This window comes from Leptidea sinapis, chromosome 47, assembly GCF_905404315.1.
Source record: "Leptidea sinapis chromosome 47, ilLepSina1.1, whole genome shotgun sequence".
Lineage (NCBI taxonomy): Eukaryota > Metazoa > Arthropoda > Insecta > Lepidoptera > Pieridae > Leptidea > Leptidea sinapis.
Genome location: NC_066311.1, coordinates 7,017,011 through 7,031,351, shown reverse-complemented (window position 1 = coordinate 7,031,351; position 14,341 = coordinate 7,017,011). Strand labels below are relative to the sequence as shown.

At 35.8% G+C, this 14,341-nt stretch overlaps 2 protein-coding genes across 3 annotated transcripts in view; one reads left to right on the top strand and one right to left on the bottom strand.

Moving 5' to 3' along the window:
- LOC126978088 (protein cramped) overlaps positions 1 to 14,341 on the top strand; it is a 79,482-nt gene that overhangs the window by 2,945 nt on the left and 62,196 nt on the right. The window lies entirely within an intron of this gene.
- The window catches only part of LOC126978152 (lipase 1-like), a 30,172-nt gene continuing 17,806 nt past the window's right edge, over positions 1,976 to 14,341 (bottom strand). Inside the window, exons 2-7 of the mRNA XM_050826904.1 lie at positions 9,716 to 9,929; positions 8,596 to 8,707; positions 6,881 to 7,121; positions 4,878 to 5,036; positions 3,606 to 3,806; positions 1,976 to 2,161 (exon numbers count right to left, since the gene is read on the bottom strand). Of these exons, the coding sequence (XP_050682861.1) occupies positions 1,982 to 2,161; positions 3,606 to 3,806; positions 4,878 to 5,036; positions 6,881 to 7,121; positions 8,596 to 8,707; positions 9,716 to 9,929 (1,107 nt within the window). The 3' untranslated portion in view covers positions 1,976 to 1,981. The remainder of the gene's footprint in view (positions 2,162 to 3,605; positions 3,807 to 4,877; positions 5,037 to 6,880; positions 7,122 to 8,595; positions 8,708 to 9,715; positions 9,930 to 14,341) is intronic.

Below are 14,341 nucleotides of genomic sequence, written 5' to 3'. Positions count from 1 at the left end.
TTTCGGAATACTGGGTCTCGAAATCTCAAGCGATTGCCAATTTCGTGGCCATCTGGAGGGCAAAGCCAAATTGGCTTCAAAGAAACTGGGCGTCATTAATAGAGCACGGCAATACTTCAAGCCGGCCCACGGCGCTGTACAAAGCGTAGGTCCGGCCACACATGGAGTATTGCTGTCATCTCTGGTCTGGCGCTCCCCAGTATCAGCTCACTCCATTTGACCGTGTGCAACGCAGAGTAGCTCGAATTGTCGGGGACCCAGTGCTCTGTGAACGGCTGGATCACTTGGCGTTGCGACGAGACGTCGCTTCATTGTGTGTCTTCTACCGCATTTATCACGGGGAGTGTTCCGAAGAGCTCTTTAACCTGATTCCTGCCGCCGAATTCCACCTTTGCACGACACGCCACAAGTTAGGATATCATCCCCACTATCTGGATGTGTGGCGGTCCTCCACAGTGCGGTTTTCAAGGAGCTTTCTTCCACGTACTACAAAGCTGTGGAATGAACTTCCTTGTGCGGTGTTTCAGGGACGATACGACATGAGTACCTTCGAAAAAAGCGCGTACACCTTCCTTAAAGGGCGGCAACGCTCCTGTGATTCCTCTGGTGTTGCAAGAGATTGTGGGCGGCGGTGATCACTTAACAACAGGTGACCCGTACGCTCGTAAAATTATGGCAATTATTTATTTTTATTCTTGTAAACTATCACATTAATTTATTACACATTCTAATCTACTTCTCTATCCGCGATCTTGGCTACCAATGTTGAATTGATTTAATTTATATAACTGACTTCTGAATGAACATTCGAATTCATTTCGAATTGTTTTGATTGTTACTTAACTACTACATGGACGAGTAAAAAAGAAGGACTCCGTGTCACCTTACGTAACAGTGAAGCACCAAAACAAGCCGATAAACAAGTAAATACATAGGCCCCACCCACTTACACTAATACAAGCCGATGGGCCGCCATTATGAGATTTGCCATCATCGCAATAAAATGTTTTAAAAATGCCGTCGCGCGTTGTGAAAGAGTGTATAAACGATACTACAAAAGTATTTGTGGCCATATATGATTATTTATGGGAGAAAAAATGGTGTATCTAGTATCCTCCGTAACCGCACACACACTAGCATAAAGGTGCTTCACTTGCTAATATCACGGCGCGGAGTCCATCTTTTTTTACTCGTCCGTGACCTACTATGATCATTTTGAATTTACTATGATTTTTTATTGATATTTGACTAATATTATTCAAATATTGAACTGTGTGAAAACTTACGTAATGAATTATTTTTATTAATATTTGCGGAACAGCATGCGAATTTATGAGAAAATTTCAATTAATTGCGAAATTAGATACTTTTCTGAGAATTGATCTATTTTAAATTTTTCTCAATAAATACACGAAAAATGAAAATCGTAATATTTTTTATCAACAAAACAATAATTAATTACTATTACCATACCTACCAACAGCACCAGACTAATAAAATATCTATGAATGTTTAAGTAGGAAAGTATTAAAAATTAGTTATATATGATATTACATATATATATATATATATATATATATATATATATATGATATTACATATTATTATTATCGTTTGCCAGTTATTATTATTATTATCATGGCGAAAGGCATGCGGTGTTTTCAGGTTGTCAATAGCGACCATACAACCCCACGTCTACCTATCCACTGATGTGTAAATTTTGATCAATAGAATTACATGAAGTGCAAAGTTATTGCGATTTGCGAATAAATTTGTAATATTTAAAACGACAAGCGGGTTAGCGGCGCTTAGAATGGGTGCAAAAAATCAGCTACGTAGGGCGTTCTTGCACTGTGCGGTTGCTGCGGGTCGTTGTTTAGACATTTGCTAAATAAGACTTGCTAAATAAGAAAATTTGCTAAAAAAGACATTTGCTAAATAAGAAAATGATGAATTTATCGAAAAAATCAAAGTACAGTGTTTATGTATCATATTTATTGAACAGCTTGTTAATGATACCAACAAGTGGTTTGTTGACCATTTCACCAAGCTCTTTAGCTGTTACGAAGTCAACGTGGTTGAATTTATGCCAGGCACAACTCGGTCTTATCTCTTCAAGAACTCCATTTGCGTCCAATTCTTTAGCAAGTCTTTGAATTTGCTGCAAAAAATAAATTCAAATTACCTTTTTCATCCTTTTAAAATTTAAAAGGTCTATGATTTAAATCAACAGTTGTATATAGTAGGTTTGGTATGTTAAAATTACAAAATGCATGCATATGATTGGCAGTTAAAACTTAGTACCTAGTAAAATAAACAAAAATGAGTCATAAAAATAATGAAATGGATCATGGAATAAATATTGAGCAGTAAAATAACTAATTGGACAGTTACGTGCGGGTAGTTAACAAATCAGAATAAGTTGATAGGAAAACGGGCAGTTCTATATACAATGAGGTGGTAAAATGTTAATGTTAAATTACTGCAAAAACAAATATACAAGATTTTGCAGCGTGTGAGCGACGCGAGCGTCCCCAGATATGTCAACTAGAAAAAATGTTCTTGTTCGTTGTGTGTGGAACTTATTATTCTGGTATCTTTACGATTACAATTCGCACCTTAGTTTTCGAATGATTAAGCCTTAGTTTGATTCAATTTATCATCTCTGAAAACTTCTGAACACTTTTTAACCTTTGTCCATGGGCTAGATTTCTACTAAAAATGTATTTAATTCCGTTTGGCGTTCTTGAATGTTCAAAGTGCTCGAAGTTGTAGGAAGCTCGATTGTTGTGTTGGACGTGACGTCATCTTCTATAAGAAGAGATGGAAATACGAGCATTCGCGTCACCTCATGTTAACATTTATTATGAAAATATAGTGATCACCGCCGTTTATGCAAAGGAATCTCATCGTTGATGGCTTATAAAGTCGGTACACGACAATTCTACTTGTGCAAGAAGTTCACAGGCTAGGGTAACAGGAGGACATTTGCTTTGTCTGAGGGAGAAGGTGATTTGCGATAATTTGATGGCGCTAGCCTTGATCCTCCAAGTCTTCATCCAGTCACTAATTTTGTCCAGCTGGGTTTGTAGAGTTTTGGATGCTAGTGCTTACTCCTGCTTGCCAGGATCACAGTGTCATTTGCAAAGGTGGCTGTCATAGCACCTTCTGAGGTTGGAAGATCAGCTGTATATAAATTTGTTTATAAGTTAAAGTTATTTAAGTTGAAAACTCATTAGTTGATTTTTGTTTATATAGAGAGACCTGTAATTGGCTATTATGTGTACACTAATTTTTAAGACTAATTTGTAATATTTATGCTGTTGGTCTTTTCAATAAATAAATAAATTTCAATAAATAAATAAACAATAAAGAGATGGTCCCATGACTGTACCCTGTGGAACACCTGCATTGCAGTTTTAGTATTCAGAGTGAGCATCCTCTGCTTTTACTTGAGATAACCGGGAGCAAGCTGATTGGCCGTTAGGAAAATGTTCATTTTGTGGTTTGCCTTGCTTATATATTATTATAACCTGGGAAGCCTTCCAGAGCTTAGGGAAGTACGAAGTTACATTAGAAATATTAGGAATGGCAAAGTAACTTACAGACTTTTCAACCAACTGATCATTCAAGCCATAGATTAGCGTGACTGGCACCCTCACGTTGGATAAGTTGTACGGTCTGATAGCTCCATCGAGCCCATCCTGCCATGATGTGAAAACGTCAGTTAAAGAGACTTTCCCATAATGTTCAAACTGCTTCCACGATGCTGGCTGGAGACGAGATATTAGTAGTGCCATAATTTCCTAAAAGGAGTTGTATTATTAGATTCCATTTTTTTATAATTAACTGATTTAATTTGTTGCTACTTCTTTGGATTTGATTTAAGCTGCTGTCTTACTAGACTAGTTTGCTCCAACCACAGCAATATTGCAGTTTTGAAGTGGCATAGAGCTGATTTTATAATGGTATCGGAAGATAGCCAAAGGAATCTTAGGCCTGTTAAGAATTATCAGTTTTGTAAAAGACTTCGTGAATTGTAATACCGTATCTGTAACGTCTCGAAAAGATTCATATTCCAGGACAGCCATTTGTCAACCCTGATTTGGCAAAATAGAAGCGTCAATACTAGTTAAGAAGTGTCAATTACAATAAAGTTGGTATGTACGAAAGAGGTAAAAATAACTTTGTTTAGGCCTTTTTGCTAATCCTTTTACTCGTGCTGCCTGTCGTTTAGCTGTATTCAAAGGACTGACATTGCCGTAGGCGTTAAGTATCTGTTGGATTTTCCAAAATACTGCAGTGCTTCCGGCATGTTCGCTGAAACGCGTATTGATGGTTTCCGCGCAATTATGAGGAAATACCCGCCTCCATTATGCGCCGTGTAAGAGACAGCACTAACAGCATCCTTGGTCTGGTTGACTAATAGGCTAGATTGCCCTATAATGAGGCACTGGGCGAACCAAGTTGGACAAATCGCCCTAACATTTGACGAAAATTATGAACAATATGGATTTTTGTTATCTGTGAAAAAATAAAATGAGCAATGAATCTCTGTCGAAGCAAAGAATTTTGCCACTTCCTAATGGTCATTCTTAAAAGAGTTTCGTATGTTCTTTAGTCGTTTTAATCTTTATAATTTATTCCTAGACAAATAACATCATCTGTATTTTAATGAATGATCCGAAACTATATCTTATTTGCGTTCTGGAATGAGGCGTAGCCTATAGGCATACCATATAGTCTCTTAACAGATTTTCTGGATGTCTGATTTGGAATAGAATCCTTATTCACATACAGTCAGATTACAACAGGGCCATATTGAAAAAAATCACAACACATCCAGTTAAATAAAGAAATTTGTGGTCTTCTATTACCATAACAGTCTGCTCTTGGTCTTCGCCCATTAATCTAGACGATATGCGGAAACAGAGGTTCTCTTGTGGCGACTTCACGTAGCAGAAATTTGAAGCAATCCAGCTAGTCAGTTGTCGCCATATCGACGATATATATGTTGCTTGGTACTGCATTATTTTCTGCAAAAGTATAATAATATGCTGTACTTAATATTTGAAAAACAATTGCGGTGCTTTATTGATAGCAAAAATCTGTCAAAAATTATTTCAATGCAGCAACTCAGGTGCTGTATGTCACCTTCTCTGCTCTAAGAATAAACCATTGTTATTGTCATCTTTAAAGATCCCGATGGCCCATGTGGCTGGGTGGTTGAAATGAGCCTGCCTACTGAACCAGAGGTCTTGAGTTCGTATCCCGTTAGGTGTAAATATATCAGGAATATGGATGTTTGTTTCCGAGTCATGTAATTTTAAGTGTGTATATCGTATTCAATATATCGTTGTCTTGTACTCAGTACAAGCTATGCTTTGTTTGAGGCAAGATAAAGTGTAAAAATTAAAAAAAAAAATACACCCATTGCTGTGACAAGTGGATACATTATACGAAGCCTTTTAAAAATTTGTGACTGAATAATCTCTAGACTCCTTTTATCCCACTTTATATAATCAATAGGAGAGTCGCAGTCGGCGTGTCTTATAGCTGACTGTCAAAATACCAGTGTCAATCAAATTCCCCCTGGTGCCGTGTACATAGAGTAAAAACCTTACCGGAGATTATAATGTGCCAAACTGAAATCTTAAAGGCCGGCAACGCATCTGTGATGCCTCTGGATTTACAAGAGAATGTGTGAATCACTTAACATCAGGTCACCAAAAGCAGCAAAAAAAAATATGGATTACAATTACTCAAATCTATATATAACTAGTTAACCCGACAGACGTTGTTCTGTATATAATAAATAAAATAATATTTTTATATGAATTTGTCAATAATATTTCATAACATCAAAAATTACTTCGTAAAATATGCACCCTGCTGTCGTAATGAAATTGTTTCACAGCAGAACTGTCAAACCGTGCGTCAATAAATTCTCTCATAGAAATCATGTGTGGACATATCAAAGGAAAAACAAATTTGTTGTTTTTATTTAATTTAGCCGCATTTTCCTATTTATTCAAGCCCAAAATTAGCCAAATCGATCCAGCCGTTCTCGAGTTTTAGCGAGACTAACGAACATCAATTCATTTATATATATATATATATATATATATATAGATTAATGTAAAAAGGGTAATGATTCCGTGATAAGTTACGCTTTTTTTCAATTTTTATTGATTAATTATAATCCATATTTTTGCTGCTACGAAATAACAGCTATGAATTCTCTATGAAATGCCTTTTGATGGGCATAAATTATCGAACAGAATTGTAATGTAAATTTTTTTACACCATCGGAAAGTAAAGATTTCAACGAATAGAAAGCACAAACTTTTTGAAAAAAGCTGATATTTTGACGGGTGATTTTCGATTGAAATTAAGGGTTCTTTTCCGATATTTGAGTCAAAATAAGGAGAAAAAATTAATCATTCAATTCAAATAAATTCAAGTGTATTTGGGACATAAAAAGGTAACTTTTTACAATATTTCGTGAATTTTTTTTTGTAAAAGATAAAAATAAAAAACGAAAAACATGGTTTTTTTAATTTTGCCCATAAGCTTTGAGGTTATGTGAAAATAGTGAAAAAAAAAAGTTGTAGATCTTTTTATTGCCTACAGCTTTGCCATTTAACTCCCGACTCAGATCGTCCGTAATTTATTTTTCATTTCATTTTTGTTATATTCTCGTTGTTTTCCAATGGGTTTCATCCTACTATTATATTTTTGGTTTTTAAAATTATCGATCCTGGTCTTTATATAACAATGACAGGTTCCGAATTCGAACATAATATTATTGTTTTTTTACATTGTATGAGTATTTTTCACCACACTACGTACTACGTAGGTATTGTAAGAATGTACTTACAGTTATCTTGAGATCTTCCACGTAATATTTGACAATAGCTTTATGGTTAGCTAAATATACTGCAGGAGCTAGGCCGACAAATGCAATAATTTTGTCGTTGTACTCAGGTTTCTCGGAAAACATGACGAAAGAGCTGGTCCCACCCATGGAGTAGCCGACCAATATGAGTCGAGGTAGATTGGTGATATTAAGCACATTGTCTATAATTGCTGGGAGATCATACGTGCCGTGCTCGTGGAAACTGGAAACAAATTTGGTATTCATATAGTCATATCTTATACCTTTAAACGAGCGATGCTTGTATATTATGTATGAAATCTGAATCTCGGAAACCGCTCCAACGATTTTAATGAAATTTAGAATATAGGTAGTTTCAGGGGCGAGAAATCGTACTAGCTATGATTCAACTTTCAAAAAAATGTAGTTTTATCCGTGTTTTAATGAGAAACACCTACAATAACCACTAGTATTTATATAACTTACTACTAGCTGGACCCGACAGACGTTGTTCTGTACACAATAAAAAAAATAATGTTTTTTATGAATTTGTCGATAATTCTTTATAAGATCAAGAATTATTTCGTAAATATACTTCATGTTGTTAATATCAAATTGTTTCACAGCAGAACTGTCAAACCGTGCGTCTACAAATTCTCTCACAGAAAATATGTCCATACAAAACAAATATTGGAAATAAAAATAATTATGGGTCCCAAATCGAAATCAAAAGTATCATATCTCTCAAGTTGGACTAAACTGCAGTCCATGAAGTAATCCCCATTGAAATCCGTTCATTAGTTTAGGAGTCCATCGAGGACAAACAACGTGTCACGTAATTAGTATATAAGACAAGATATAATATAAATACTAGAGTTGCTGAGTTTCTTGCACCCGTTCATATCAGGCAAGCATTTCTCTTCCGATTGAGTGGTAGATTCAAGTTTCTCTAAGTGATTTCAAAATCCGATTTTGTATAAAATAATTAGTGTTTTTAGAGACTATGGGCGACATTGATCACTTACCACCATGTGACCCTATGATACCACCATGTACCCTCGTTTTTCTTTTTAATTGAAAAAAAAATGGATGTTTGTATTTTGCTTGTCTTTTTTGGGTCGAACTAATTATATGTATAAAGATGGAAACGCTTTTATATTTTTGTTTCGTACTGAATTGATGCGGGAATATTAGACAGTTCGTCACATTACAAACAACATTCTACCAGTGGGAGGCTTTTTAGCTCAAAATGGCGACTAATGAAATTACTGGGCGTGCAACAAAATTTATGGATAATGTTCTTACATGGGTCATGAGACCTGCGCCTTTGGAATCGACCAATTAGCAATAAATTATGATATTATATATTGCCAGAAGCCCAAGTCACATAAAAATTAAAAATAAATTAAAATTAATATAAATAATTTGTTATTCTTTAAAGTGATAACCCTCACTTCTGGGATAAATTACACAAATTAAATTTATAAACCAAATTTATGAACGATGCGGGACTCGAACCCGCGAACTCTTCCACTGAGAAGAATTTCATAATATAATAAATAATCAATTTCATTTGTGTAAAATTAATATAATATTGTGTCGGTAGTTTATTACTATCAATGATATCAATCCAAATCAATTATGAAAGGCTAACGAAGTAAGTAATGCTAATTTAGACAGCTGCATTACCAAACCAAATAAACATAATATTTTCATACCTGTAATCCCAAAACTTTGGATCTGTTCTGTCTCGATACACGTGGCCAGTATTCAATGTTCCTCGCAGACTTCCCAACCAGACGTCGTATCCGGCGTCAGCTAATATGTAAGCTGAAATATGTGATACTGTAATTGCATGAGTAATTCATTGTCAGTCGCCTAAAGCTTAATTATTTGAGCGGAACTGCTAGGATATTTATTCATTTTAGGATATTATCTTCGAGAATTTTTTCATCATATCCACTGGAAGACGTCCACTGCTGAACAAAGGCCTCCCCCAAATATCTCCTTACGACGATTGGTCCTGCGCTGGACTCATACTTCCTATTCCGGAGATCTTGAACAGATCGGTCCATTTTGTGTGGAGGGGGGTCTCTCCCAAAACTGCGTCTAACGGTACGCGGTCGTTATTTGAGGACTCTACTGCCCCAACTCGAGCTATGTGCCCTGCCCACCGCCACTTTCGTTTCGTATTTAGGGTCTCCTATGGACCTCGATTTTCGATCTCCGTACCATCGTATGTCATCATGAGGTTACATACCTTCGTCTTCAGACACTGTGGTATTTAGGACGAGAACATTTTGCGGAGCTTCCCATCCGAGTTGTTTTCGACAAGTGACTGGATTGTTTGTCTGAGGTAGACTTACTCGTTAACAATTTGGAGTGTACAGTTCCCAACGGTTAAGGGAGTAGGTGCGACGTGGATATTAGACATGACCTTCGTCTTGTACGTATTCATCTTGAGACCTAACCTTTGGGAGGTTAAACTGAGACCATCGAGCATATGGCTTAAGTTTTCCATGGTCGCAGCAAGAGTTATCGATTCGAATCGAAGTTAAGTGATGTATTTGCCCTTGATATTGATGCCCAATCCTTTTCAGTCCAGAAGCTTAAAGATATCTTCCATCGCAGTGGTAAATAAATTCAGCGAAATGACATCGCCTTGTCACCCAGTCGGATAGGCTTGGAGATCAGATCCTGGTGACGGACTGACATGGTGTCGTTTCTATACAAACACTTCACTATATCGATAGTCAATGTCGCTCGAGAACAAGAGAGTGATGATATCTTAAGATCGGACTTTTCAGTCAAAGGCTTTTGATGTCTTTAGATAATTACCTAAACTTTTGTTAGGGCCCATGATAAGAAAGTCGCTGCTGCTGCCCATCAGACCATGCACCAGTAGGACCGCCTTCTTGCCTTTCGGTGTCGCTCCAGACTTCCTGGCGACTCGCCTTCCAGCTGGTATTCTGTGCACTTGCAGTATGTATTTGTCAGACGTTACCACTCGATACTTCTCTACCGGGTAACCAGCAGACTTTATCAGCTGAGACTGGAATAAATTTTACATCATTATTAACAATGTCAAATGTGTCATAATATAACGTTTATGCTTCATCTTTATTAACTACTAGCTGACCCGGCAAACGTTGTTTTGCCATATAAATTGTATTCATCTTTTGCTTGCTAGTTGATAAGAGATGGCGCTAGTTGTATTCATAAGTAACAATCATACTTCTTTTATATTTTGTATAATAATTCACACTATAGTTTTATAAATTATAGCCTATTTGTTACTCTGGTGTGTAAGCTGTATTATTGTAAAGTTTCATCAAAATCTATTCAGTAGATTTTGCGTTAAAGAAGTTCAAACATACATCCAGACATACAAACTTTCACATTTATAATATTAGTAGGATGTCAAATGTGTCATATAACGTATATACGATGACACACACGGCTTAGCATATCACGCGTTGTTATGTCGAAGTGGTGTTGTTTCGGGATTCTGAATAGCCCTAATTATTTTGATTAGTCGTCGCTAATTATACATACATACTTTTAAAGACACTTAAATAGATCAGGAGTTCCATACACATTTGTTGCGTAAAGTTAAGAATCTGCAGAAATGTCGATATGAATCCAGATTGACACTAAATAACTACTCACTAGCCACCAACTTATTTCAGATATATGATTATGTATTATAAATATTGATGAAGTTAATCAAATTTCTTAAATATTCATTCTGAGTGGTTAATAGTTGTACGATTATATATTACACACTAGAAAAGCCATTCCGAATTCCGAAAAAAATATAGGGTGCAACTTAGAGGCAGCGGGCCACTGACATTCGCATTTATTACATTTTAAACTAGTTTACCCAACAGACGTTGTTCTGTATATCTATACTAATATTATAAAGAGGAAAGATTTGATTGTTTGTTTGTTTGCATTGAATAGGCTCCGCAACTACTGAACCAATTTGAATAATTCTTTCACTGTTGGGAAGCTACATTATGTTATATGCTACACTAGCTGACCCGGCAAACGTTGTTTTGCCATATAAAGTATAATTCACGCGATAGTTTTATAAGTAATAAAATATTGCCTATATTATAGCCTGTACATCATTTTGTTCTATTGTCAATAGTTTTTGCAGCGCACGCAAAAATAGGTTTTCGATTTTACACCTTGTGTTACAAAATAGCAATTTTATTACGGATCCCTAATTTTGAAAAAAAAAACATAGCCTATAGCCTTTCTCGATAAATGGACTACCCAACACTGAAAGAATCATTCAAATCGGACCAGTAGTACCAGAGATAATATTAGTATAGATAACATTTTCAAAAAAATTAGGGATCCCTACTAAAAGTCCAGCAATGTAAAAATACGTACGCGAACGACGTCGCGGGGTATCAGCTAGTAATAAATATAATAATGTTTTTTATAAATTTGTCTATAATATATCATAACATCAAGAATTATTTCGTAAAATATGCTCCCTGTTGTTGTAATGAAATTGTTTTACAGCAGAACTGTCAAACCGTGCGTCAATAAATTCTCTCATAGAAAATATGTCCATACAAAACAAATACCGGACGATGGAGACACATCAAAGGAAAAACAAAATTGTTGTTTTTTTTAATTCCGAACACTTTCATATTTATTCACCTTTTAAACCTTCCCTGTGTAACTTAGTAGTGTAAGGTCACTCCTTGACTTTAAGGTATGTTTTTTTAATGTTATTAAAACAGCATCTCAATACAAACGAAGGCATAATGCATATTTTATACAGAACCGAAGTCATGTCAAATGCGTGTTATTGCTGTGATCGCTCAGCGTAGTCAAAGCGAGTTGACTACAGCTGGCCGTAAAAAATGTGTGCCGCCGTGATAAAAACAATCACGGTGATACGTCTCTTGACGTAGTACGTATTACTTCAGTGTTATTTTGTATTTTATACCAATTGTAATTTATGTTGTATAGTCATTGTAATAAAAACATATAAAGCATATTAAAATTCGTTTGCGAATTTGCACAAACGTGATATGATTCTATTAGTGAATGAGATCCCTCTACCTGTGCTCGTGATGAGAATGTATTAGATGTTGTGAATGATACGGAAACATGATAAAATAATATTCAAATGCCTTCCATCACCACTTGCATGCAAACTAGAAACGGAGCGTTTCTGGTATTATGTTAGTAGAATTTGAAGATGTTTTTATTGAGCAAGGAAGATAAAATAGAGAATCGTCTGATGCTTAATGATCACTACATTTTTCCATAATCTTTCAATACACGGTATTTGGTAAATCAATCAGCATTTCTCCTATGATTCCTTCTATATGTGTGGCGCTTAAAATCCCGTGTATTGGATTTTTTTTTAAAAGAAATACATCTGCTGAATGCCTAAGAAAGGTCATCCTATTCTTTGGTGGCTATCTTGGGCTTGAATGAATGCTTATGAGCAGGATTATACCTCAAGTTACCAGTACCAGTGGGAGGCTCCCTTGCACAGGATGCCGGCTAGATTATGGGTACCACAACGGCGCCTATTTCTGCCGTGAAGCAGTAATGTGTTAGCATTTCTGTGTTTCGGTCTGAAGGGCGCCGTAGCTAGTGATATTACTGGGCAAATGAGACCTAACATCTTATGTCTCAAGGTGACGAGCGCAGTTGTAGTGCCACTCAGAATTTTGGGGTTTTTCAAGAAACCACCATCTGCTGTACGTCCTGCTCGTCTCGTCCCTTATTTACATAAAAAAAAAGTTATCGCCACTCAAATTGATGTGTACTCGAGTCTTCAAGAAAACATAATTCTTATGCTTGATTATGTCTTGTATATCCCTTCGAAATCGATTCACCAATGTTATGCTTGCGAAAACATGCAACTTGTTTTAACTTTACTCTTTTGTGTCAAAAGAGTTAACCAAATAACAGCTCCATTGAACAAACATCTGCATACAACATGTATAATACAAGTATGATGTTAAGTATTATGCAAATGATTTGAGCTTTCTTTAGTGTTAATCCCGCCAATATTTGTCTTTAAACAATTCGATACGTGTTTCGCCTCTTTAGTTCTTTTCAGTCTCGTGCCAGATTTTGGCGAGACGACACGTCCTGAGGATGCCTCGTGTAGAGGCGAAACACGTGTCGAATTGTTTAAAGACAAATATTGGCGGAATTAACACTAAAGAAAACTCAAATCATTTGTATAATTGTGGATTTCCGCAAAGTAACGCCTACTTCAATAAATTTTCCTAATGTTAAGTATTATTTAGCGGATGAATTTTCACAAGATTAAATTAACCTTCTAGGGGAAGTAATTGTTAGATAAGTATAAATAATATAGCCGCTACTAGACAAGTAATAAGTATCACTGTTTTTAATAAGGTCTCATTATGCTACCATCATTTGATAGTTGTAAGTGCATTGTCAGGCATGCATTGTTGCGGAATGACAATCTTATTATGTAGCAGTTTTTATATTAAGGCGACACTAAATGCTAGCGACTTTGAGCGATGTGAGTTCACCGCTGCCGGCCCGCCATCTATATAACAAAGCCAATATTTTCAAAATTCTTGCGTGGAAAACAGTTTATATGCTTTCAATCCTCGTTATTCACTACTAATCTGAATAAATGAACCTACACAAAAAAGTACAAGCTATAAGAATAACTTTTATGAGAGAAGTACCAAAAAAATGCGTCACGCCATGCCAAAAAACTTGTTTAACTTCAAATAAAAGTGGTAGTTCAAAAAGGCTCGGCAGTGTTAACTATAACCAACAGCAAGCATTAGCAACCTACAAATGAGACTTAAGGATATGTGTAACATGATTAAGTAGTGTTCATAGCTCAAAATGTTATACTTTCACCACAAAACTTGTCTAAAAACACCATGCTTGTGTGTTTTCTGCTTACTCTTCGCCTTAATTGTTTGATACATCATCAACATAGATATCCAAGTGGGTGGAGTCTGACACGCGTTTAAAATTTTAATGCAACCTATTGTCTCAAAGAAGGCACGTTTAATAGGCATTTATTTTCTCAAAATTGATTCCTTTAGAATTCTTTTTGATGTCGTTTCTAGATACTACTACCGCTTCGGAAACAAATGGCGCTCTGAGAGCATTTCCTGCATTCTTTTTTTGCGCTCTTTTTAATAAAAATACAATATTGTACTGTCATTGTTATTCCTATAAAATAATCATAATCTAGTCCCTGGCTGTCCGATCACTTAGATATTCAGCTGTGGAGTGGGTAATAGGATTTATGACAGAGACATTTTTAATTAAATTTAAATTATTAATAGATAATGCCTGCACAGTGGCTGGGACTTTATAATAAAAGTGTATACATTTACCTTTAAAGCTTATGTGTCTTATGAAGCCTACTAGAATGAGTTACAAGCAATCCCTTATTTCTAGTGTTATAATAATGAAAATCACTAT